The sequence below is a fragment of the Hippopotamus amphibius genome, chromosome 17 (genome assembly GCF_030028045.1).
Source record: "Hippopotamus amphibius kiboko isolate mHipAmp2 chromosome 17, mHipAmp2.hap2, whole genome shotgun sequence".
Classification (NCBI taxonomy): Eukaryota; Metazoa; Chordata; class Mammalia; order Artiodactyla; family Hippopotamidae; genus Hippopotamus; species Hippopotamus amphibius.
Window position 1 is genome coordinate 7,347,612 of NC_080202.1, and position 23,772 is coordinate 7,371,383.

Below are 23,772 nucleotides of genomic sequence, written 5' to 3' on the forward strand. Positions count from 1 at the left end.
TGAGCCTGAGCTGTCTGCCCTCTTCCGCACTAGAGCACACGACTCCCTGAGTTCATTCTCGCTCGGATCGTGGGGACAGAAAGTGTGTCCCAGCTCACATGGGAGCAGAGCAAGAGAATGACCGTGACATAAACAAGAACCGTCGGTGGTTGGATTTCAGGCACCCTGGCCTGTGCCGAGAGACAGCTGGGAGCGGAAAGGACTCTCTTTACCCATCAGGTTGTCCCCAGTCAGGTGACCCTTCGCTCCTTCCTCGTTAGGGACATGTTGGTAGCGTTGTCTGTAGGGATGCTGCTTAACGTACGCTGGGGTCCCAGACTTCCCTGCCTTCAGAAGGTGCCTCTGATCACATCCCTGCTCACATAACAAGCATGGCTGAATATCTTGCCTGGCACTGGAACCCTTGCTCTGCTGGGCTAAGACGTCATGCGTGCTGGAATGGAAAGGGTTTTTCCTCTCTCTCACATCCCAACCAATGAAGCCTATCCCATTGCCTCCTTTAGCCCCGTTGATAACTCTGAGCTTGCTTGGCGTTTTAAGTAGATGAAGAATCCCCCACTAAACCGGAGCGGCAGGCAGGGTGGCAGGCATGAGATTCTAGTGCTCATTTCTCTTGGTGAATTTCTCTACTCACAGGTGTATCGGGAGCAGTATTCACTTCCCCCTCTTAAGTCTGCGTATATCCTGCCAGGCTGTATGAAAAACGACGCAAGGTTTGAACAGCCCTGAATCAAGGGTGGAACTGCAGTTACGTGAGGCGCCTGTAACCGAAGGAGAGCCGGTACTTACGGAGGCTCGCTGTGTCCTGGGCACCTGGCTGCGTGCTTCAGAAGGGTTTTGTCGTAAACCCCCACCCCCACCCTACGTGACATACTGTTGTTATCCCCCACTGACAAGCTGGGACAACTAGAAAATTCATTGCGTTCTTAACAACGTGTGTGCTTTTCTGTATGTGTGTTATACTGCAGCAGAATTTATGTTTAAAACCAGGAGGCCATTGCGGCCCAGAGAAGTGAAGTAACTTGCCCAAGGTCACCTAACTGGTGTTGGCAGAGGTGTGGTTCAGCCACCACATACATCTCACTTTGGAGCCCACTCGGCCCCTACCGCCCACCTCCACCCTTCACATTTCATCGTGGTTTCTTTTTGGTTTTCGGTCCTGTGTGCAGCAGGCATACGGGATCTTTAGTTCCCCGACCAGGGATCGAAGCTGGGCGCCCTGTGGTAGAAGCGTGGAGTCCTAACCACTGGACCGCAGGGAAGTCCCTCACATTTCATTGTAGGTGGTAACCATGTCACATGGTAAATAGTTCACACAAATAACCGGTATTCGCATGCTCTGACACAGATAATCCTTCCTTTTGTCATTTCTTTGTTATCTAAGAAATGTCTCTTCTTTCAAGGGGTTCAGAGTCTAATAGGGGCAGATAGACTTTAAGAAAGAAAACAGCTTAAGTCAGTAAAGTGTCACAGGTTCTAAGATGAAATCTCTATGTAGGGGGAGCGTCCAGGAGGAAGCGGCCAGGGTAGATGAGAAGGACCTCACAGCAGAGGTGACTCTGGGTGTTGAAAGGTGACTGAGTGCTGGCCGAGGGCTGGCGGGTGGCAAGGTCAAGGCTCCCTGGGTCAGTCTGCTCAGGCTGCCAAAGCAGAATACCACAGACTGGGTAGCTTAGACAACAAAAATGTATTGTCACATAGTCCTGGAGACAGGAAGTGCAAGGTCAAGGTGGCAGCAGAGTTGGTTTCTGGGGAGACCTCTCTCCTGGAGTTGCAGACAGCTGCCTTCTTGCTGTGTCCTCACGTGGCCTATCCTCTGTGAGTGTGTGGGGAGACAGAGCAAAGTCCTCGTCTTCTAAGGACATCAGCCCTATAAGTTAGGACCCCAGCCTGTGACCTCATTTAACCCTAATTATGATCTTAATTTGGCCCAATCTCCAAATATAGTCACTTTGGGGGTTAGGGTTTTGACACGTGAACAGGGGTAGGGACACAGTGCAGTCCATAACACCAGTACCCAGGCATTCTCTGGCCCCCCAGGTCCCCCTGAGGCCTCCTCACTGAGGCACCCCATGTTTCCTCTATCCGTGCTTTTTAGAAGTCCTTTCCCATGCATCCTGCCTGCCCCGAGAAGACTTTAAGGAGCAGTTCAGTGTTTCCATTCTGCTCCTTGACATCTGTCCTAAAGAGCACGAGCTGCTACAACCCTTTCATTTGTAAAACACTGGGCTTGAGGTGTTCCGCCGCCATCTGACCAGGATGGAGAAGCAGCAGTTGCCTTCCACCCAGGACTGCCTCTCTTTCAGGGATTCTGTTCTATCCCTGGCTCTCCTGAACCATAGGGCCCAGCGGAGAGTTGGCACGTAGCAAAAAACTGAGCTCTCCTCCCCTTCCTCCTGTCGCACCCCAGGCCCTCCAGCTGGCGTTCCAGGCTCTCGTTTCTTGTGTTATGTCAGCCCCTCACTCATAGTTCTTTGCTGGCCCTGGGGTCAGGTCAGTGAGACGTAGTAGCCAATAGCGCTGTATTAGGTGTCAAAGAAGACCCAACACTGTGGTCCACCTTGGCCACGTGATCTTTGTCAGCTGCTTCACCTGTCAGGTGGAGAAAAGACTTGCAACAAGAGGCTAGTGACATCCTGGAGCGACCGCAAAGCTCAAAAGGGATAATATAGGTGAAGTAGAAAGTGCGGTATTCATTTCAAAATGAATCCTAATGTTTTACGTTTATAAAAACGTTTTCAGGGTGGATCATCGGACCTTCTCACGTCTCCTATCTCACTGCAGTTACATCCCAGGCTGCTGAGAATTCCACAAAGCTGCCTCAGAAACCTAAACCACCCTTCTCCCATGCCTGGGTTTTCATACTCCCATTTTTTTTTGTTTGTTTTGTTTTTTACAAGAGTCCCTATAATTCCAGGCCTCCTGTGAAGGCTTCCTGCACTGAGTAGAGAGCAGCAGACGCCTTCTCTGGGAGGCCATGCAGTGCAGTGGTTACGGATGAGAGTTCTGTGGTCTCTTCCTGGGTCCGAATTCAGCTCTGGGACCTGAGGAGTCCCTGTATTCTGTTTCCTGCCTGGAGACCAAGGATATAAATGATACTACCTAATACTGGGAGATTTGTGGGGATTAAATGAGTTAAATATGCGTAGCCCTTGGAACAAGGCTTGTCACTAGCAGGTGCCGACCATTCCTTGTTAGTTTCCCCCTTCTGTGCAGTAGACATGCAGGCCCATGGTGACCGTCCCCAAGGGTGATTTAGGGATTCGGCTCAATCGTGATAATGTTGGTAATTGAAGGTAAATTTGCTTATTAACTCACCGGCACCCAGCACGAGAGCTGTCAGACATTCGTGTTTCGTTCCAGTCTCTGTTGGATCACTCTCATCTGTCTTGAAAATAGTCTTCAAAGAGTCAGCTTGCCGGCCAAGGGTAAGGCCATGTGCTTGGGCAGTGGGTTGGGGCTGTGACCTTTGAATACCTAGCAGTGTCCGAGGATTTGGGGCACAGGAACTGAGGAGCAAATGATGAAAAAAGAGCCCGAGGAAGGCCAGCGAGGGGAAGCTGTGTTGGCCCAGAAGGAAGTTGTGCCTTTTCCAGGCCAGCTTGGGGTAGTTAAGCGAGGTGATTTTGCAAGCCCTGGTCAGCTGAAGCCCGCGGTGAAAACCCTGCTCCGCCAGGGCTCGGTGGCCAAGTTAAGAAGGGAGGTTCTTCTTAGTTGGGGGGTGGGGGGGGAAACGTCTTCCTGTAGGCCTCAGAGTAAAGCACGCTGGGGCTTAGTCTTCGCAGGTAGCTTGGGAAACCTCTAAGCGCCTTCTCTTTATTTTGTCTGCTGCGTGATTATCTTTCTGAAGTCTGTGTTGTGTTATGAAAGAGACAAGTTGAATAAACAGATTCTATTTTCATCTGGAGCCATGGCTTGGGCAAGCGTCCTGAGTCTCTGAACCAGGAGCCCTCCCAGTCCTGGGTGCCTGTTAGACTCTCTTCCGCCACACGGTGGTGACACACCTAAGCCACAGGGCAGGTCTCAGAGCCAGTTAACAGGGAAGTCCCAGCGCCAGGCACCAAGGGTGGCAGTGTGTCCCTGACTCTCGAGATGCTTTTGCTCGGACCCTTACAAGATTCAAGTTCAGTGCCCATTTATCTGTCTGGTGTCTGGTGTTTTCTTTTGACCACGTAGAGGAGTTGCCCAGCGGGCAGGGAGCACCTGTGCCCCTGCTGGCCTGCTCCCGGACCTCCTGGATTCACACTGCCCCTGCCCCCAACTCTAAGGCCCAGTCCCAGATCCGGGTCCTGGGTGGCTTAGCTGGCAGCACCTAGGACTCAGGAACACAGAGACATGTGGGAAAAACAACCCTGCTTCCCCTTAGTTCAACTAAGGCAGGGCTGGAGGATTTCAAAAAGAGCTTTTCCTTGGAAACAACAGCAAAATTTACATAACAGCTTAAAGATATGGATAAGTTCACAGCGACTGGCCTGCAGACCAAGACTTAGGGATAAAACAGCAAAGCAGCGAGCAGTGAAGACCAAGTGGCAAGGCTTGCAGACGAGCCACAGCCTAGTTTTCTTTGCCACCTTGGAGTCTGAGACTCTTGTAGAGCAGACTGAAACAAAGGTAGCCCAACTCCCATCCCAGGAGAGATTTTATTTATAATTTGTAACCTCTGTTCCAAAGAAGATGTGGAGTAGCTTACAATAAAATGGGGTGCACGACTGTGTAAAATCTCAAAGCTGCTAAAGAAGAAATTTAAAATGTTCGAATGTAGACGAGAACATAAATAGAATATATCCAATTGATAAGCTAAGACCATGTTTGAGCCTCGAATTTAGCACCAAGACTCGAATGCGGGGAAAGCAACACAAAAAGGGAGACAGGATGTGACACAAGGATGCCATCTAATAGAAAAGAAACAGACTTTTTCCGAGCAAGGCAAGCTTGCTCCTGGTACCTAATATTTATCACAGTAACCAGAGCATATAATTCAACAGTGATTTTATAGGACGCACAGAAACTCTCCCATCTGGTTGATAGCTTAGATCTAACAAAATCCTCACATCTTCCTGGAATTTGCTTCCCTACCTACCACACTGTGTAGCATCCCTTTCTTGAAGCTGACCTTAGGTGAAGTGGGGGAACACCCCCACACCTCCCCAGAGAGGAATGTGCCTCCCCAGGAAGAGCTAGCACAGCCTTAGAAGAAGGGTATGTGTTCTGGACTGTTCCCTATTTCCGCTTTCACAAATGGGAGCTTTTGGTAGCATGATCAAGGTGTTCATCTACAAGTATATGCTGGACGTATGGGAGGTGATAAATTACAAGTCATATTATGGAGAACTGTGTATGGCCTGGATTGAGAAGATGCCCATCAACTGGAGATCCAGGGCTCGGGGAGTAGAGCCTCCATGACCGCTCCTCTATGTACGGGAGCAAGATGTGATCTGAGATTTTTCTCCCTCTGGGAAGGGAGTCAATGTGGTTTGGGTCTCACTTGAAAGAGTTGTATTATGATACATGTGTTGTTAGATTATTGCAGCTTTGTGTGTGTGTGTGTGTATGTGCACAAGCACACATGTGCTTGCTGGGCAGCCCAGGAGAGGCTGTCATGGACCCGTGTTTCTCTTCTCTCTTGTACCCAATACCTGCTTATTGCATGTGCTTCAGATGCAGGTGACCTTCATCCCCATTGCATCCACACCTGCCCTCGACCCCTGTGCCAAGCCACAGTGCGAGGCATTTAACACAGACTCTGGCCTTGCCACGAGTCAAAATAACACCTAAGCATAGTTTACAAAGACAAATAGTGGTACAGGGTACATTTCACAGCAGGAGAGGGAGACCAAGCCCCGCCTTCCTGCTCTTGCGAGGAAAGTGCTTTCAGCTCGCTCATGTGTTTCTTTTGGATTTTCCTTTCTTATTTCTAAATAATGTGCTTGTACTTATATGACCCAATTTGATTGCGGTTTGGGGTGTTATCTGTTAACTTCCTACTGCTCAGCATTTTCACTTTGATTATATCACTATTTTTAGCTGAGCCATGTAGCTTGCTATAATCAGATTTCCACTCTTACATAGTATGCTGTTCTTCCTAAACGTATTGTCATTTTTTTTCCCCCTTTGCTTATCATAATTCCTGCCCTAAATGACTTCAGAGCTAAGAAATTCCCTTGGATATGGTGAAAAGCACATCCAATGATCTGTTCTTTTAATATTTTCCTTAGGTGTCAGCCCTCCTGGAGCTGAAAAATATCTTTAGTCTGCTCCTTGCAGTGGAGTGACTGACCGCATCCGCAGAATTTTAGATTGGAAAGAATTTGTGATCAGAATTTTAAAGGCATTTTTCGTTGTCTTCTAGGCTTCCTTGTTGACATTGAGAAGTCCAAGGCCAGCTTGATTCCTGAACTTTGTTGTATGTCCTGTTTTGCTTTTGAGAGCTTCCCGTCGGCCTCAGTGGTCTAGATTTCACACAGAAGGGCTTCCACTAACTTCTCCCCTCACCATGCACTATTGTGTTGGATACTTGATAGACCCTTCAGTCTGGAATTTATCTCCTTCATTTGTGGGCATTTTTCCTTACATTAAAGCTCTGATAATGACCCCCTCTGTTTTTTCTTTTCTTTCCTTCTGGTACATTCATCAGTTGGAAGTTGGGCTTTCTGGTGTGGTCCTCTCATTTCCTTATTATTTTCTCTCCCCATTTTCCTTCTTTGCTTGTTGTTCATGCTGGGGACGTTTCTTCAGCTGCATCTTCAACTCCTGCTGCTGAACTTCTTTATTGCCACTGTTTTATTTTTAAACTCTCAAGTTTTCTGATTTTTTAAATGTTATTCTGTTCGAGTGTTATAGGCAAAAAAATATTTTATATCTCTGAGCATATTATTGTTTCTTTGAAGTTTTCTTCTGTTCCTTACATTGTATCTTTTTACTGAATTCTTTTTTCTGTTGTTTTTTTTGTTTTGTTTTGTTTTTTTTGGGTGGGGGGATGATTTGTGGTTTGTTTTTTTTTTCTTTTTCTCTTTGGTCAAATATCTAGTGATGCTTGGCTACCCGTTGATGTTTAAGAATGAAGCACTAAAGAGACATGGGAACGTTTTATATGCATGGGTGGAGTGTGTTGAGTTGTAGGTTTCACAAGCAGTCATCAGACAGGAAGGACCTAGTCATTTAATTGGGGACCCAAAATGCTAGCGTCTGTAGGTCTTTTCTCTTTGGTTAGTCCCTTTCTGCTAAGAGGGGTCCTGTGGTCTTCTGCCTGGTGACTGAAGGCTTAGCTGTTAGCATCTGGGAGCCTAATACGGGGACGCGGCAGCAAGCTCACCATCCCATGTGGAAATGTGTATTTAATCTCCTGTTTTCAGCCTCTCGCCTTATGCCTTCCTTCTTCTGCACCTGTTGCCCCATATTCAGAAATCCTCTGGTCCCATTCCTCCACTGACCCTCTTTCCTGAGAGGATGGTGCAGAGGTAGTGTGTCTGGTTGTGCAGGGTGATGGAAGGGGTCTGAGGTATAATTGGTCCTCATGCAGCCTTTAACCAGTTTCCCCCTGCTTTTGGTTCTGCCTTCAGAAGTACCTGGTGCCTCCCATCCCTTAGCCTTGCCAGGAATTGGGCCCAAGAGCCAACACCCTCTTTGAGATTCCCACCCCCTAACCCCTACTCACTTGTTTGTTTCAGCGTCTCCTCCCATGCATTCATCATTTGCCCAAGTGCTTTCTGTCTTCCAGCACTGTATTGATAGGTCTAATTGAACATCATTTTCTCCCCTGTTCTTTCGGATTATGGGTTTATACCATTTGTCCCCCTTGAGGTGGAGTCGAGGAGAGGGGCAGAGGTAACGTTGGGTATTCGACTTGCTGTGTTTAATGGAACCGGCACATCACGCACTCGTGCCCTCTGGTCTTCATTACAGCCCAAGGTGTAGGTAGTGTTATTCCCACACTGCAGACAAGGAACCAAGGCCGCCCACAGGGGAAGGCCCTTTGTCAAGGTCACGTAGCTAGTCAGTAGCCGATTTGAACCCAGTTGTGCCTCTGCAACTCGCACTCCTCCGCCCACATCACACTTCTCCTGATCCTCGCGGATTGCTCCAGGATTCCTTCTCGGCACACTGCATACCACGCAGGATCCCAAGGGGCCACGTAGTTCAGCCCACAGGGCTTTTTTTCCTCCTTCCCTTTGTTCCCTGAAGCAATTATTTCTTTATTTCATTTAAAGACCCGGCCTCTGCAGCTGCTGCGGACAGCTTAGAGTTGTCTGAAGGTTGAAGACAAGAACCAAGCCGTGAGCTTACAAGTCATCAAACTTGAAAGATGTATCGAGGTGAAATACCGCTGCAAAGCCTCCCCACCAAACCTTTTTTTTTTTTTAAGTGCTTTTTTTTTTCTTTCCAAAATGAAAAAGAACCATTTGTACTATACGTGCATAAAAAAACCCTCCAGCTCACACGCATAAAAATCTTCAGCTCTGGCGCTATTCAAGACAAGATTTTTTTGGGTAACTGCCCACCCCACCCCAACACAGCAAACAGTATAGTCTTCTGAAGCCAAAATAATTGCGTGTCGTACACTGATATTTAGAGTCAAAGATCAGCGTATGTGTGTGTGGTCCCAAACACGTGCCCTTCCTTCTCTCCTTCGGAGAAGAATCTTGTACTAACAGTTAAATAACTTTGTTTTTATACCGAATATTTAAGTTGCAAATGTGAGCCACGTGGGCAGAGGTTTGAAATCAAGACAGCTGAACTGCTGAGGTACTTTTGGAGTTCAAGTTCAACCGTTTGGCTGAAACATAGACTAACTTCACGGGGAAGCATTCAGGTGGAGTTTTTCATCCCATGTATGATCTCGCCCTATTTTTCTTTTTTCTTCCCAGCCTTCCCAAGTCTGGTATTTCCCTTGGCATCCTCAAAGAGGTGTCCATATAGTTATTGGCAAGTGCGAAGTGCATAATGTGGGCATTCCAGACGAAGTTCGCTGCAACTTTTCGGTATTGAGCAAATTAGTCACTTTTGAAGGGAAAATGTGAAGGTATTGTTTGTGTTTAAAGTGTTTGTTTCTCTAAGCACAAATGCCTTAGCAACTGTACGTGAAGACAGGTTTATTTCGGCAGAATTTGTAGTAAACAGGGCATTCATTTATGACCAGGCGTTGGTACGTGGAATAGTCTCATTTGCGATTCGCAGGCATAACCAGGCCACGACCTTTCCGAGAGACAGTTTGCCACTCTGTGTGTTTCCCTAAGGTGATTCCTGCTGCAGAGTACCAGAGGTAACACTGGTGGGCGTCCTAGGTCTGCCCCGTACAGGGACAGGCGGGCACCCTGTGGTCCAGAGTGCTTAGGGCGGAACCCTGGCTGCTAGAGGCAGGCCTTTGAGAAACGGCCCATCCACGGTAGATCAGGAGCCTCAGGAAGCAGCCCAGGGCCCGGGGAGACCGAGGTGTCCCTGGGGCCCCCCTTTGGATCATGCCTTTGGTTTCTCCTGATTCTGGTCGCACCAGAGTCAAGTTTGGCCACTCATCAGCAACCAGAGAGATGTTTCTGTTGACCAGATGTCGCCTGAGGCGCTCATTAAAAATGCAGATTCCTGAGTCCAACCCCAGTCTTTACTGAACCTGGCTCTTAGGCAAATCATGTTATCCAGGGCCGTATTTTCCAATTTTCCTTGATGATAAGGATCACGTGATGCTCTCACTGAAAACATGAATTCCTGGGCCCCATCCCGGAACCACTGAGTCAGGATCGCCAAGGGGCTGGGGCCTGGGAAGCAGGGAGAGTGGGACCTAGCATTGCAGAACACTTCAAATCCTAAGGCCAAGGTTAACTGCTGGAAACCATCAGAGGGAAGAAACCAAGCCCCATCTGTGCCTTTGAAAGATTTTGCATCTGTTAATTAAAACATAAAACCAGCACGGGGGAATCCCCTGGCCATCCAGTGCTTAGGACTCAGCAGGTTCACTGCCAGGGCCCAGGATCAATCCATGGTTGGGGAGCTAAGATTCTGCAAGCCATGCACTGCGGCCAAAATAAATAAAATAAAAAAAATTTTTTTTTTCAAAACAGAAAATTAGGGAAACACTGAGGATGACCCAGGGTCTTTGGGCCCCAGGCAGGTGACAACATAAATTTTCGTAAGTTACTTTTACCCATTTACTTGTCCCATTTCTGAGAACTTTTGAAGCTTTCTAATTCTGCTAAGCTGAAGTCAGGATATAAAATCAGTCCTTATTCTGCAGGTTAAAAGATTAGAGGCAACTTTCAATTTATTTTCTTTTCACTAATTATTTCAAAAAGTACGTTTCATTTGCCTTGATTCTTCAAAAGCAGGCTTCACTTTTTTGCTTCTAAAGGAAAAAATTTTTCAGTGCCTGTCATTTCCTGTATCTTCTGAAATCTTTGACTTCATCTATATGTAAACCGTGAGCTTTTAAGATCTAAAAAGCGTGTACTGTTTATCTCTGTAGCCCCGGGGTGCAGATCAGCGCCTTGCGTGTTAAATGCCACGTGGATGAGAGGAATATATTTTATTTTCCTTGCTCAGTTTATTTTCTTTAGCTAATACTATCACAGTTAACCTTTTTTTTTTTTTTTTGGTGAGGCCTCTGACATGTCGATTATTGGTTTATTAGTTTGAAGATTTATGGGCAGCAAAATGCTGATTTTTCTTTTAAAAATATGTAAAACTGAGAGACAAAACATACAATTGTATATACCTGAAAAGAGATGTCCAGACCCCCTGTATCCTGCCGAGGAAATTTCATTGCATAAACGGGTTACTATTAGTTGATGGAAAAATTAACTGGAATCCCCAATTCACCGATCATGCAGTTAACTGAGGTATTAGTGTCCTGTTTAAACTCTCAGAGCTATTAAATTAAATGGTCATGACACGAAACCTCAGAAAAGTCTTATTGTTGTCTAGAAAGATTGTGTACAGGTGTTGCTAGCCTGCTTGTGAATAAAAAAGGCTTCAGTATTCTCAAAAATCATTTCCTCTCCTGAGGAAATGCGCCATAGTAAAATAGCCTTTTCCAGTGCAGTGATTGCTGGCTTTCCGTTTCAAAAGAAAACTCCTGGAATGTTATTCAGGTTACAGTTTCCATTAGACTTTTCAGAATAGATGATGATAATTCTGGGTTGGATTAATAAACTAATTCCAGAAAATAAAAGGAACCGTAATCCCTACAGACAGAAGTTGTGGGAAACATCAATTGCTTAAGAACATCAGTTTTAATTTCAAAACATGAGTACAGTTGAAGCTTAGGAAATGAAAAGCATGTATTCCATCCATTGCAAAAGCTCTACATTTGAGGCTGGCGTGGTGAATACTTTTCTTGCGTTTACACTTTAACCCCATGAAATGAAAACTTTGAGAATTCTATTTCAAAAACAGAAGATTGGCTATTGATCAAAAGGAAAAAACCTCCTTCATTTAAGAAAAGTTGTTTCTAATTATCCACAACTTCTTGTCAGAGTAAATGATATTACTTGAAGGCAGAGGGTTCAGAAGTTACTACGGGCAGTCATGTGAGCTTCGTGAAATACGTTCTCTCAGATGCTGATCACCAGGGGTCACGTTCCATTTGGGGGTCTGTAACTGTGAACTTCTTTTTCCCTGTTGCGGATACCTGTCATTTCCTGGACTGCCTTATCCCCTGACACCCCTAACTGTGTTCTGCATCAAGCCCCTGAGCTCTCTTTCCTCACCTGTGCTGGTTGGTGCTTAGGCATCCATTAGGTACATGTGATTCTTCACTTGGGTAAAGGAAGACAGGTTCATCCCCATAAAGCTACTCTCGCATTTCAGGTATTCTAATCTGCAGTTTCAGCTCTTGCCCGGCTATTTCCTCTCTGAATCTCTCTTTCCACTGGGTAGGCTGCCACAGGTGAGCCAGGGGATCTCAGCTCTGCTCCTCTTGGCCAGAGAGGTTGACCAGAGGCATGTGGAACAGAGAAAAGAGCCACCTTTCCTCTGGCTGACCTTCCTTCACACTCTGATCAACAGCCGAGTCTGAGGATCAGGGGCGACCTGGTGGGTCGCTGTAAGTTAAGAAAACAGACACCTGGAGACACTGTTTCATTAATAAAAAAGGATGGCTACCAATTACGTGCCTTCCTGGTTGAAAACTTTCTCACCAGACTTTAAAACAATGTCATATTTGGAGGAACATAAGGAATGAATGCATGTAGCCTAGAATGTCAAAGAGGCGGGATTATAGTTAAAGTGTCATCAAGTACCAACCAAAATATCCTCAAATGTACAAACATGTACAATGAATGTCTGAGAGTCTTAGGATAGAGGGGGGAAAAGAGGGCAGCAGCGTGGGGCTTAGCTTCTGATGGGAGCGTGGGCAGAGGACCCCAGGGAGGGCATTGCCGGGGGGCAGGGGGCGGCTTTACCAGCACCTGTGCTAGACCCGCAGCCGAGCCTTTTCACCACCGATACAGTCACCCCAGCAGACTGTATCTGCTTCATATTTGGGATCCTTAAAGTTAGATTGTCGGTCTGCCTCCAGACCCCCCACCAAAATAGGAAATTTTCCCCAGTGGCTGGCTAGCCCAACAGACAAGTTTTGTATAGTCCCAGGGGAAGAAAAGCAAATATTGTGCTGTCAAAACTTGCTCGAAATAATACCCAAGATGTCCAGAACCGGGCTCGTGATCTTCTCCAGCCCCGCTCTTCTTTCTCTGTTTTCTAATTTGATGAGCGAGACCACCAAGCACTCAGTTTTCCCAGCCAAATCCTCAGGAGTCGTTCCTGGCTCTTGCCTCGCGCCCGGCCCCCGCTTCCAATCTGATGCCCGGCCCTGCTGATCCTGCCTCCCGCGTGTCTCTGGAAAAGCCATGCAGGTTTCCTCCAGATGCCTGGCATCCTCGGGTGCGCCTGTGGTCTCCTCACCCACCTCCCTGTCTTCCTCCCAACTCACCCTCCACACTGAAGCCAGGGTGCACTTTGGAGAAACGTGAATTAGCTTTTATGAACCCTTCCACTTCGCTACCACTTCTCTCCAAGGAAACCTTTCAGAGACTCTCCCAGATTCCTTGTGATGACACTCAAGGCCCTTTGTGACCTACTCTCTCTCTCTCTCTCTCTCTCTCTCTCTCTCTCTCTCTTTCTCTCTCTTTCTCACACACACACACACACATCTCTGCGACAGTGAATGTCGGGTGATGACTGTGCCTCCTCACCGATTGCCTTAGACAGGTCTCATTTTCTTCACCTCTCTAAGCCCTGGTTTCCTCATCTGCAAAACAGGGATAGTCCTGGCGGCCTCATGATAATTTGGCAGGTTTCTGAAATGTCCGTTGCTGTTTTTATTGTAACTGAATTAAATGTTTGTATTGACTTGGAGAGAAGGGACATGCACACGGCATGGAATCTTCCCATCCAGGGATATGATTGTGGCTCTCTCTTTATTTGAATTTTCCTTTTATGTCCCCTCAATATTATGGCATTTTCAAAATACCAGTCCTGTCCATTTTCATTAGTTTCTTTGTGCTCTGTTTATTAGCTTAGTTACGAATTGGCTTTTTTCATTGTATTTTCTGATTGATTGTGACCGGTTCATTAAGAAAGGGTGGGTGTCAGTCTGTGTGTTAACCAGCCTCTTTAGTTCAAATAGGTTTTCTGTTGATTCTTCAGCTATTTGCAGGTTAGGTGTTCTCATTATCTGCAAGTGATAATTTTGCCTCCTTTAGTTCTTGAAGGGAAACCAAGAAATAGATGTGGTTAGGCTTTGCGTTCACAGTTAAGAGGAGGGTTGACTTGGGCAACAAAGGGCAACTGACGACCCTGAGTGGTTCTGGAGTGGGGGAGACAGTGAGGCGTCCATGTTAGGTTAGTCTTTTTTTTTTTTTTTTGGCCTCGCCACCAGCATGTGGGGTCTTAGTTCCCCAACCAGGGATCAAACCTGTGCCCCCTGCGTTGGAAGCACAGAGTCTTGACCACTGCACCGCCAGAGAAGTCCCACGGTAGGTTAGTCTTGAACCAGGCACCTGGCTATGGAAGCAGAGAAGGTGGTTTGGAAGCTGTGTCGTCGGTATTGTCAGGTCTTTCTGTACTTCCGTACAGTCTTAACATTATTGCAGACTTTTGACCGTGACTGTTGGAATTAGTCAAACCCAGGTTCGTGTCCAAGGCCCAGCGGTGAAGGGCTTTGAAACCTTAGATAAATTACTTCACTTTTCTGAGCTTCGGGTTCTGTCACCATCATTGTTGTCAGGATAATAACGTCAGTTTGCAGGGCACAGAGTGATGAGGGAGGATGACTGGCTTCTCCTCTCTCTGCTCAGCTGAGACCCACGGTGAGCCGTTAAGTCCTGCACTCACTGACCTTCACCAGCTCTCATTTCCAGCTCTTCCTTCTCCCCAGAAAGCTCCACGATTTCTCACTTGAGAAATAGTGGGTAGGGACATTCTCCAGAGTGACAAGGAAGTTAACCAGAAAAGAGTTTGCTCTCTGCTCACCTTAAGTCATGAAGACTTTGGTCCTGATTACACCTTCAGACCCTGAGAATCTGGATTTGAAATGGGGGGCGGGGGTTAAGAGGTGATGCTGACAGAAACTCACCTTGTTCATTTTGTTCACTTTTCGGTCATCTCCTTGATGGCTTAGGAAGTCTAGTTTCAGGACGGACGGAGAGCCTTGTAGCCATCTTGCCGATGGCCCAGAATGTTGCAACTAGAAATGTATTCCTTTAGTCAACCTCTGTCCTTTCTTTAAAGCACATATATCTGTAGCATGAGATACACCGTAATTAAACTTTTGTTCTTTGGGAGATCTTTTGATCAGGGGAGAAACACAGAGTTACTCACATTATCACAATAATAAACCCAGGTGGGCTTGGCACAAGGACCCGGGTTACCGTCGCTAGGGAGCGAGGCCGACCTGGGGCGCCTCCTTGCTGCTGACTTCCTAGGACAGCTACAGACAAAGGAGCCTGTTTGCCCAGCTCAGCTTCACTGCTGGGCTGAAGTGGGTCAGGGGCTGCTGGCCGGCCGAGGGGTTGGCTGACCGCTCTGTATGCCCATGCCACGGTGACTTGATGGGCAGCATCATGGGGCAGACACCACAGCTGCCTTGGGCCACCCCTCCACCAGAGCTCTGGTCTAAACAGACTGGGGCTGTTGGCACACCAGGAAACCTGGCCGGTAAATCCTCATTAGTAAGAAAAACGAATGTTTCCCATGCACTTACTATGTTACAGATACTATTGTATATACTACTCTTTGGGCATTGTATATACTACTCTTAACCCCATTTTACGTGTGAGGCCCAGACAGGTTAAGTAGCTTGCCCCCAGTCACACAGATGGGAGGTGGAGTGGCCAGGATTTGAGCCCAAGCGCTGTGGCTCTACAGCCATGGTTAACTGTGGCTTTCGTGTCACTGACACCATGGGTGAAGATGAGGGGATAGGGCACATAAACGGGGAAGGGCGGGCAAGGCAGAAGGACCAGGAGGTGCCACTAAAGGAGGAGGCAGAGGGCAGTGGCAGGTCCCGGCGTCGTGGGGCCAGGCCTCTGTTGAGGAGTCACGGGGAGCCGCTCAGCACGGGAGCTCAGGCCGTGGGAAGGAAGTCCCCCTGGATGCCTGCAGCGAGAGTGGGCTGTACTGAGGAGGAGACCCCAAGGGTCTGGGCCAGCCTCTCAGTCCCGACACACTGGAGTAGAGGGAATGTCCGATCATCAGAAGCTGAAGAAATGGACGTTGTAAACAGACCATTGACTGTAATAGTCAGGTAATGAAGGTTTTGGTGTTTCCTGACCTAGGGACCTTATAAATAAATTGTTGTGCTTTAGAGGACTTTGTTTAAACAATATGGGTCTCATGCATAAATTTGGTGGCTTTTTTTTTTTTGTGGGGTGGGGGACATTTACTGGTAGAAGTGATGAACAAAGCAAAGCTGGTGTCTGATCCCTTCTAGAATGTTGGTTGGGACCTTTCCATCACCCAATCCAGCAAGAGGTGACACGTCTGAGTAGGAAGGCATATCTGTCCTATAACAAAAGCCAGTTAGGTTGAAGTGCAAAATGGTAGAGTGGCGAAGTGACGTCAGTTGGCAAGTTGACAATATTAACGAGAAAAGTGACTCTCTTGCCCGACTTTCTTGTATGAAAGTCTCACGAGCAGCCACTCACGGTCATTTCCCCAGAACCAACTGTGAGACCGTGATGATGAACGTGTGGGTTGTGGTTCAGTGACTCTGATCTTACATTCGGGACCTGAATTCAGCAAGAACGGAAGAGCGGCATCTCATATCCAGAAAACTGTCCAAAGGGACCACTTAGAGCAGATGGCCGAGGCTGCCAGACGACACGGGCTCCGAACCGCCGCCTTGAGGTCCAGACACGGGAACCCCCAGTGGCTCCATGGCGAGGCTGAGCCGCTGAGGTCTCCACCGTGAGATGCGGGACGGACGGGGCCTCGTCAGCGCAGAAAGGCCTCAGGCCAGTGACGCAACTCGCCAACAGCCTCTGCTGGCCTCCGCGTCTGTTTAGATAAAACTTGAAATCATCGGCGAGCTCTTGAGCCAGAGTCTGTCTCTGTGAGGAGAAAGTCAGACTCTGTAAACCTGCCTAGCGCCACGCAGCGTGGCCTCGGGCAAGTTCCGCCACCCCCTGCCCGCCTCCCACAGGCAGGGGCAGCATCATTCGCAGGGAGACCTCTGGCAGTGTGTGTGGCCTGGCGTGGTCCTCGCTGGCGGGGGGAGGGGTCACCCTGAGGGTGGTCGCCGGAGCCTGGACCCAGTGGCCGGGCCGCCTTGATCCCACTGCCTGCCCGGGCCCCGTCCCCAGCCCCGCGCCAAGGCTCCCCTGCCACCCCCCGCCCCCCGCCCCCGACACACACACATTTGAACCTGCAGTGGGGACGCTGATTAGCAGAGACTGGAGCTCAGGAGACAAGGGGGGTGGGTAGCCTCTCTGTTCCAAGAAGATGACCTTTTGGACCCAGGAAGGGGACCTGGGCTCCCGTTGCCTTGATTCGAGGCGCTCCGAGTGCTTCCCACGTGTCTCGTTTATCCTCGTGATGCCCCTGAGAGGTGAGTTTGTTTGAGATTTCTGCACAGTTGTGATGATGCCTGTAGACTCGAGTTCCTGACTCCGTGTCATTCTAAACCCGGAGTCTCATCCCCATCTCACTTTTCCTCACATAACTAAACCCTTCAGGGAATGAAACGTCTCAGGCCTTAGCCTCGCCAAAGGGTGATTTTTTTCCCCCTTTCTTTTTTTTTTGTCGTTGTTAAGTTTGATTTATTACTTCGCCTCCTAGCCAGCCTCGGTGGATGGTCAGAATATTGTAAATAATGTGGATTGAAAAGATGGTGCTGAAATGTTTATTGCATTCTTAGAAAGAGCACAGAGGATGGCGTGGAGAGCGTGGCCGTGGGGAGGGAGGGGCGTGGGATGGGGGGAGGCAGCTCTTGCTCCGAGGCCGTGTTGGTGCGTCCACAAAGGACAGTGCTCTGAAAGGAAGGCTTGCATATTGCAGCCCCGCGACCAAGAATGCAGAAGTGTTCCAGCGGGGGGAAGGAATATACTTCAAGAATGCCAGGACCATAAGGAACTAATCATCAGACCTCCCCCCCTCTCATTTCCTCACCCACGGTGCTCCAAGGGGGCTGCTCACGGAGTGGCCGCCACGCTTTATAACTAGCTCCCCAGCATCCTGGCTTTGGGGCGCCCTCTGGGATGGGGCAGCTGTGTGTGCGTGAGAAAGCGACTCCTGTGACCGATTCAGCACCCAGTGCTTTGGCATCCTGAATGTCTGTTCTTCAGGTGCACTAGAAATACAAATGTTATCCCAGATCAGGACCCCACCCCCCTCACGCGGGAAATAAATGTCACATTGGCAGAGAGGGATCACAGGTGAAACTGAGATCACACCAGGCTCTTCTTCCTTTCTTGGGCCTTTCCTTAGGCTTCTGCGAGGAAGAAGGAGGGTCAAAACACCTTAGCAGCTAAGGCCACCCGGGTCAACCTGATTCCAGATAGAAAAGTCTGGCAATCCGGTGAGATGGTTCTGTGAGTCACTGTCAGTTCTAAGCAAGGCCGTCTTTGGGCCACTCCAGGTATGGTCCTACAGATCTCAGAACATGGCGCTCTCGGTCAAGAGGAAAGGAGGCCGAATAATATTGGTGCAGGACTGGGGGTGAATTGTGACAGCAATTGGGGTTGGTGTGTCAGATACATCCAGGCTGCTCCCCTTCTTCTCGAGGCTGTGTGTTGTCAGCAGGGACAGTGACCTTACTCCCGGCTGGGGACCCCGACCCATCATCTTAGTGGTACCCAGAGAAAAGCCACGGCTCTTCCTGTGCTGTTAACAGATGATACTTGGTTTTATGGTGCGGAGAACTGCCAGCGAGCTTTTAATCCTGACTTCTAACCCAGTGGTTCTCAAACTGAGCGCCAGAAGAATCACGTGCGGGGCTTGTTAACACTCAGCTTCCCAGGCCCCCGCACCCCGAGAGACCCAGACTCAGTAGGCGCGAGGTGGGGCCCCTGAAAGTGCGTTTCTGACCAGCTCTCAGGTGATGCCCCTGAGATCACGCCGTGAGTAGCACTGCTCTAAGCGTAAACACAGCATTTCCAGCGTTAGGTAATTTTTGGTAATAACCGCCTCAGGAATATCGACGAGTGGCAGCTGAGTGAACGTTCCAGTGAAGGAAGGAAATGGGAACCAGGACTGTTGGGTGTGATGCAAAGACGGTCCACCTGGCTGAAAACTCTGAGTCTAAATCATCTGTGTCAGAGAGAAACCCATGAGCATCTGGTAGAATCCCAACATTGCACCAAAATGTACCTCCGTTCATTTACTTGCAAGATACGTATAGAATATAGTCTCTGCTAGAAGTTTATATTCAGATTACTGACCACTAATCGGCAATATATTGATTTTGAGTTTGGCGATATCAGCGGTACTTAACTTTACTTGTACCCCCTCATAGTTCTTTAGAACCAATATTTTATGATAGCCTGTTTTATCGATAGTTTATACTCTTTCATGCATTTGTTCACTCATTTTTTTCAACACGTATTTATTGATCACTTACTGTGTGCCAGGTTCTGTTCTAGCTGCTAAAACATCCATGTTAACTACCACCAAGTAAAAATGCGTTTGAAATCCATACTAACTCTTTTTTTTCCCTTCATATCTTTATTGGAGTATAATTGCTTCACAGTGTTGTGCCAGTTTCCACTGTACAACAGAGTGAATCAGCTGTATGTATACATAGATCCGCACACCCCCTCCCTCTTCAGCCTCCCTCCCGCCCTCTTGAGCACCCCTCCCACCCTCCCTATCCCACCCCTCTAGGTCATCACCAGGCATCGAGTTGATCTCCCTGTGTTATGCAGCAGCTTCCCACTAGCCACCTACTTTACATTTGGTAGTGTATACATGTCAGTGCTAGTCTCTCACTTGGTCTTAGCTTCCCCTTCCCCTCCTGTGTCCTCAAGTCCAGTCTCTACGTCTGCGTCTCTAGGTTCATCCGTACCTTTTTTTTTTTAGACTCCATATATATGTGTTAGCATACAGTATTTGTTTTTCTCTTTCTGACTTACTTCACTCTGTATGACAGACTCTAGGTCCATCCACCTCACTACAAATAACTCAATTTCGTTCCTTTTTATGGCTGACATACTACTGACTCTTAATATCCCAAGCAGCATTTCAGTCTAAACAATGAGCTGCTATCCAGTCAACCCAAACAAAACTATGTACATGTCGAGCACATGTGAAATGACATCTGTCCTGGGCACCCATGGATAACAGGCTGGGGGGACAGATATGGGAACACAGCGTCTGTCCTCTCAAAGCATTTTCAGACCATCAGAGAGGTAAAGCCTGAACCCAGTCAGTTGCTAATTTCCCCAAGTAGTAAGTCAATTTCTCCAACCCACCAGTTCAGTATATGGGAGCCGCCCAGGAAAAGTGGTCCAGAGACCACCTTGGGCGGGGGAGCGAGGTGTCCCTGGGGGAGGGGATGGTTTTGAGAGGAGGCCCAGCACCGGTGTCGGGGTGCTGGGGGTGTGTAGAAGGCAGCAGAGGGCTCCGAAGCGGTGCGAACAGTCCCTGCCAAGGCGCTGAGGTGTGAGAGAGGGCGGCGTGTTGAGTGAGAGGCCAGGGTGGGAAAACTGGATATTTCTTTGGGAATGTGTCACAATTCCACTTTTTTTTATTTTGCTTTGATTTCTGAAATATCTGACAGACCATGTTTCACACACGCCAACAAATATTTCAAAGCCAAATCTGACATTTTGAATCATCTATTCTGCTTTTTTTCGGAAGAGTGGAGAAGGATAAGTTGATGACATCATTTTCACAGTGTCCTCAGACACCTTTTATCATCTGCCCCTACAGCACACATCTGAAAGGCAGACACCCGGCACTGGCTTGAACAGGCTCATACCATGCAACCTGTGACATTCCGTGGCCATCAGCGTGCCTTTCTGTGACTGTAGTTTTGTTGTCTCTATAGGCCCCTTACACACTGACCACCTTCAGGGGAAGGAAGAGGGAAGGACTTCTGCTTGGATTCCTGGGCTCCTGGGTTGCCTTATCTTTGAAAGGGCCTCAGGCCACATGTTGTAGGCTAGCCCTGCAGGCCCGTCCTTCATATGAGCTGGTTTCCAATCTTTGAGCTCTGCTGCCGTGAGTCCTTGGGCCTCAGATACTTCTGTTCATTCTTTTTGCCAATAGAATCCTTGGTCAGCAGTTTTTAGGCTGACCGTATTCTAGAATGTACAGCGAGGGATCTTGCCCGTTTTTTTGTTTTGTTTTTGTTTTTTCAGTTCGCTCATTGGTGATATCCTTGACCCTGGGCACCTGTCAGAGCCGCATGGGGGCTTGGACAGCACCAGAGGCCACCCCATGTGTTCACGTAGGGACCCACGGTTTCCTGCCTCCCAGCTGACACTACTGAGAGGGCGCCTTCCGTCTGTGAAGGTCAAGGTTTATGGGTCCTCAAACGATACGCAGTTCGTAGGAGGATATCTTTGTGGGTGGTAAAGCGTGTTAGAGAACAGTCGTGGGTGGAGGCGGCGGCGTTGCGGGGGTCCCCAGGGCGGCGGGAAGGGTGCCTTCGCGCCACAGCGTGAACAGTCCTACCGTGAGACCGTGCCTCGGGTGTGAGCTCTGCAGCCTGACGGTTCCTGGGTATTTCCTGCATCAAACGGCAAGCCCGGGGCCTCTTTGGGGAAGAAGGCCTTTTCCATGAGCCAGTGCAGCGTGGCTTCCGAGTCGTGGTGGTCCTTACCTTTCCCACTGTGGCGATGCCCGCGGGCTGACAGCTCTCCTCCTACCAACGCGAAGCTAGCAGCTGGCCAGGGTGCTGGATAGCTTTTGCTCCACCCCTGCAGCCAGACAGCTCACGGCCACGATATCGTTAAATTCGTGTCCTAAAGCTGGAAGAGGCCATCAGGGCGCTCCGGGTAGAAGACGCACGGCCCTTCTGAGAGCACGAAGATGAGCTGCATTTTACTGGAGCGCTCTTCATCTAGTATATGTGAAGAAGTGTATCTTTATTTTTGTATATGTAGGCATACAGGCCGTTGGAGAATTTTGCATGAGCATATATTTCAAAATCTGTTTTCCTGATATATTCTCTAAAGAGTGACATAGAGAAGATTCTCAAGAACAGTGTGGCAGCCGTCTCTGGGTCGCACTGAGTGGTCATGCCTCAGGGCAGGTGGCTGGCCGCATACCCCTTGGAGGCCCCTTTCTCCTGGGTGTTGGTGTCATGCTTGGGGGGGGGGGGCGTTGTGTGGGCAGCATGGGAGGCTGGGGGGTCACAGATGGCGGATCAGAGTGCCTTCTGCGCAAAGGTTGAGCACCGTGAGTGCCATGTTTGTAGCAAAGCCAGTTTCCAGTAGGTGACAACAGCAGCCGGTGTCGATTGAGAATGTGCTTGGGCCAGGTCGTGTGCTCAGCACCAAGCGTTTTACCTCGTTGTGTTTCCATGACAACTCTGGGAGCGCAGGGTGAGTAGTCTCCTGATTCCAGGCTCAGAGGATTGGGTTCCTTCTCCAAGTGACAGAGCTGTGATTTGAACGCAAGCCATCTGGCGTCTCAGTCCACGTGCATCTCTGGCTGTTATGCTCTGCGGCCTCCCAAGGAGGGAAGGCGTGTGTTCACGCACACGTGTACACGCCCATCCTTCATCCCTCTGCTGCACAGTTGGGAAGTGACACGCACAGTGCCGGGAGGTCGTGGGACAGAGCGCTTATAGTCGCTTAATGGTGATTACTCGAAAGCAGGGATGACCTTCGGATCACAGTAGAGCTCATTTTTCTGCCTCGATGATGGGAACGGGCTTCACAGCCAAGCAGAGGAACCGGGACGAATGTTCCGGTTCTTTGGTAAAAGACTCAGCTCTTCATGCGGAAGGACCACGTCTGGCTGTTCCCCCCAGCCCTTATTTTTCTTTTCTCCCACAGCCCTTAGCAGTCATCTTTCTTCTGCCCTCCCCACTGTGGTTGTTGGTTATATATAGTCCCCGTCACCTTAGAAGCCAAAGGAATGCTGAGACTAGGTGGGGGGCCGGTATGGCCTCCAAGATGACAGAGTGAGTGTCCACCCAAAGCGCCAGGAACGGCGCTAGCCATCCCCACAGCAGCCGAAATGCATTTACGCAGATTCTCCCAAACTTTGAGTGGCATCTTGTGTCTACTCTGTCATGCGACTCCTACTGCCCACCCCAGCTTCCTCCCGACTTCAGTCCCCAGCTGGTGGCCAGCGTGCTGTAAAGTGAGGGGACCCCTGGTCAGAGCAACAGCCCTCGGTTTAAGAAGCTCACTTCTCACTGGGGCGTGGAACTGTCAAAACCGGCCACCTGAGGATGTGCGGCTGCCCAAGCAGCAGTGCACTGCTGTGTGCCCTGGACCACACATCCCTGCAGGCCAGGCGGTGACGGAGCACGCTGGCCAGCGTCCCCCTGCCCTGGAGAGGGCCGGCCTCTGCTGGCAAGTCCTGCCTCTCCGGCTCTCCTTCTCTACACTCCACAATAAGTCCCCTTTCTGTTTCCACTTGTCGTTCCATCACCCTTCATTCCAGCAGACTCTCGTCATGTGTTATTTCTAAGCTTACATATTATTAACATTCGAGGAGGGCAGTTTCCTGATGCCATGTAGGAAGGCACCCTCATCTCACCCACAGTATGTTTCCAAGTCCTGCTGTGGGATGGCCGGCTTCTGGAAAGTATTAGTACCCCTCCCCGACATGCGCCTGGAACCTGAGGGAGAGGAGAGCACGCCTTGAAGCCCCCCTTAGCCTGCACGGCAGGGAGGCATGGGCTGTGTTCCTCTTCACAGCTCTTACCTCCTTCCAGCACATCGCTTCCTTAGATTCTGGGTTTCGTCTGTCTATACCTGCTGCGCCCCCAACACACACACACACACACACACACACACACACACACACACACACACTCTCTCTCTCTCTCTCTCTCACTCACTGAGGGCAGGGATTTCTCTCTGTTTTGTTTGTTGCTGTATCCCCAGTGCCTACAACAGTGCCTGGTACCCTGCACATGTGCTATCAATGTTTGTTCAAATAAATCAGAAGCCAGGAGAGGGAGAACCCAGAGGACATCGGCATTGTTTCTGCTTTCCTAACCACATGGGGAGTGGGGACCGTCTGTTCATCTGTGGATTAAACATTGATGGAGAGGCTGTGTGGGCGTGTGTAAAGGGTATACATGGCCATCAACGCTGATGGTGACACAAGTGGCTCTTGTTAGGAGGGCTGTGGTGGCAGGAACAGTGTGTGTGCACCTGGGGCCCG

At 49.1% G+C, this 23,772-nt stretch overlaps 1 protein-coding gene across 2 annotated transcripts in view; it reads left to right on the forward strand.

Moving 5' to 3' along the window:
* The window catches only part of STX8 (syntaxin 8), a 225,202-nt gene that overhangs the window by 188,731 nt on the left and 12,699 nt on the right, over positions 1–23,772 (forward strand). Inside the window, exon 8 of one of the 2 annotated variants that reach the window (XM_057715655.1) lies at positions 637–896. The exons of the other annotated variant lie outside the window; for it this stretch is intronic. Coding sequence (XP_057571638.1) covers positions 637–671 — 35 coding nt within the window. The 3' untranslated portion in view covers positions 672–896. Of the gene's footprint in view, positions 1–636; positions 897–23,772 lie in introns of those variants that run through there. 2 annotated transcript variants of the gene reach the window in all.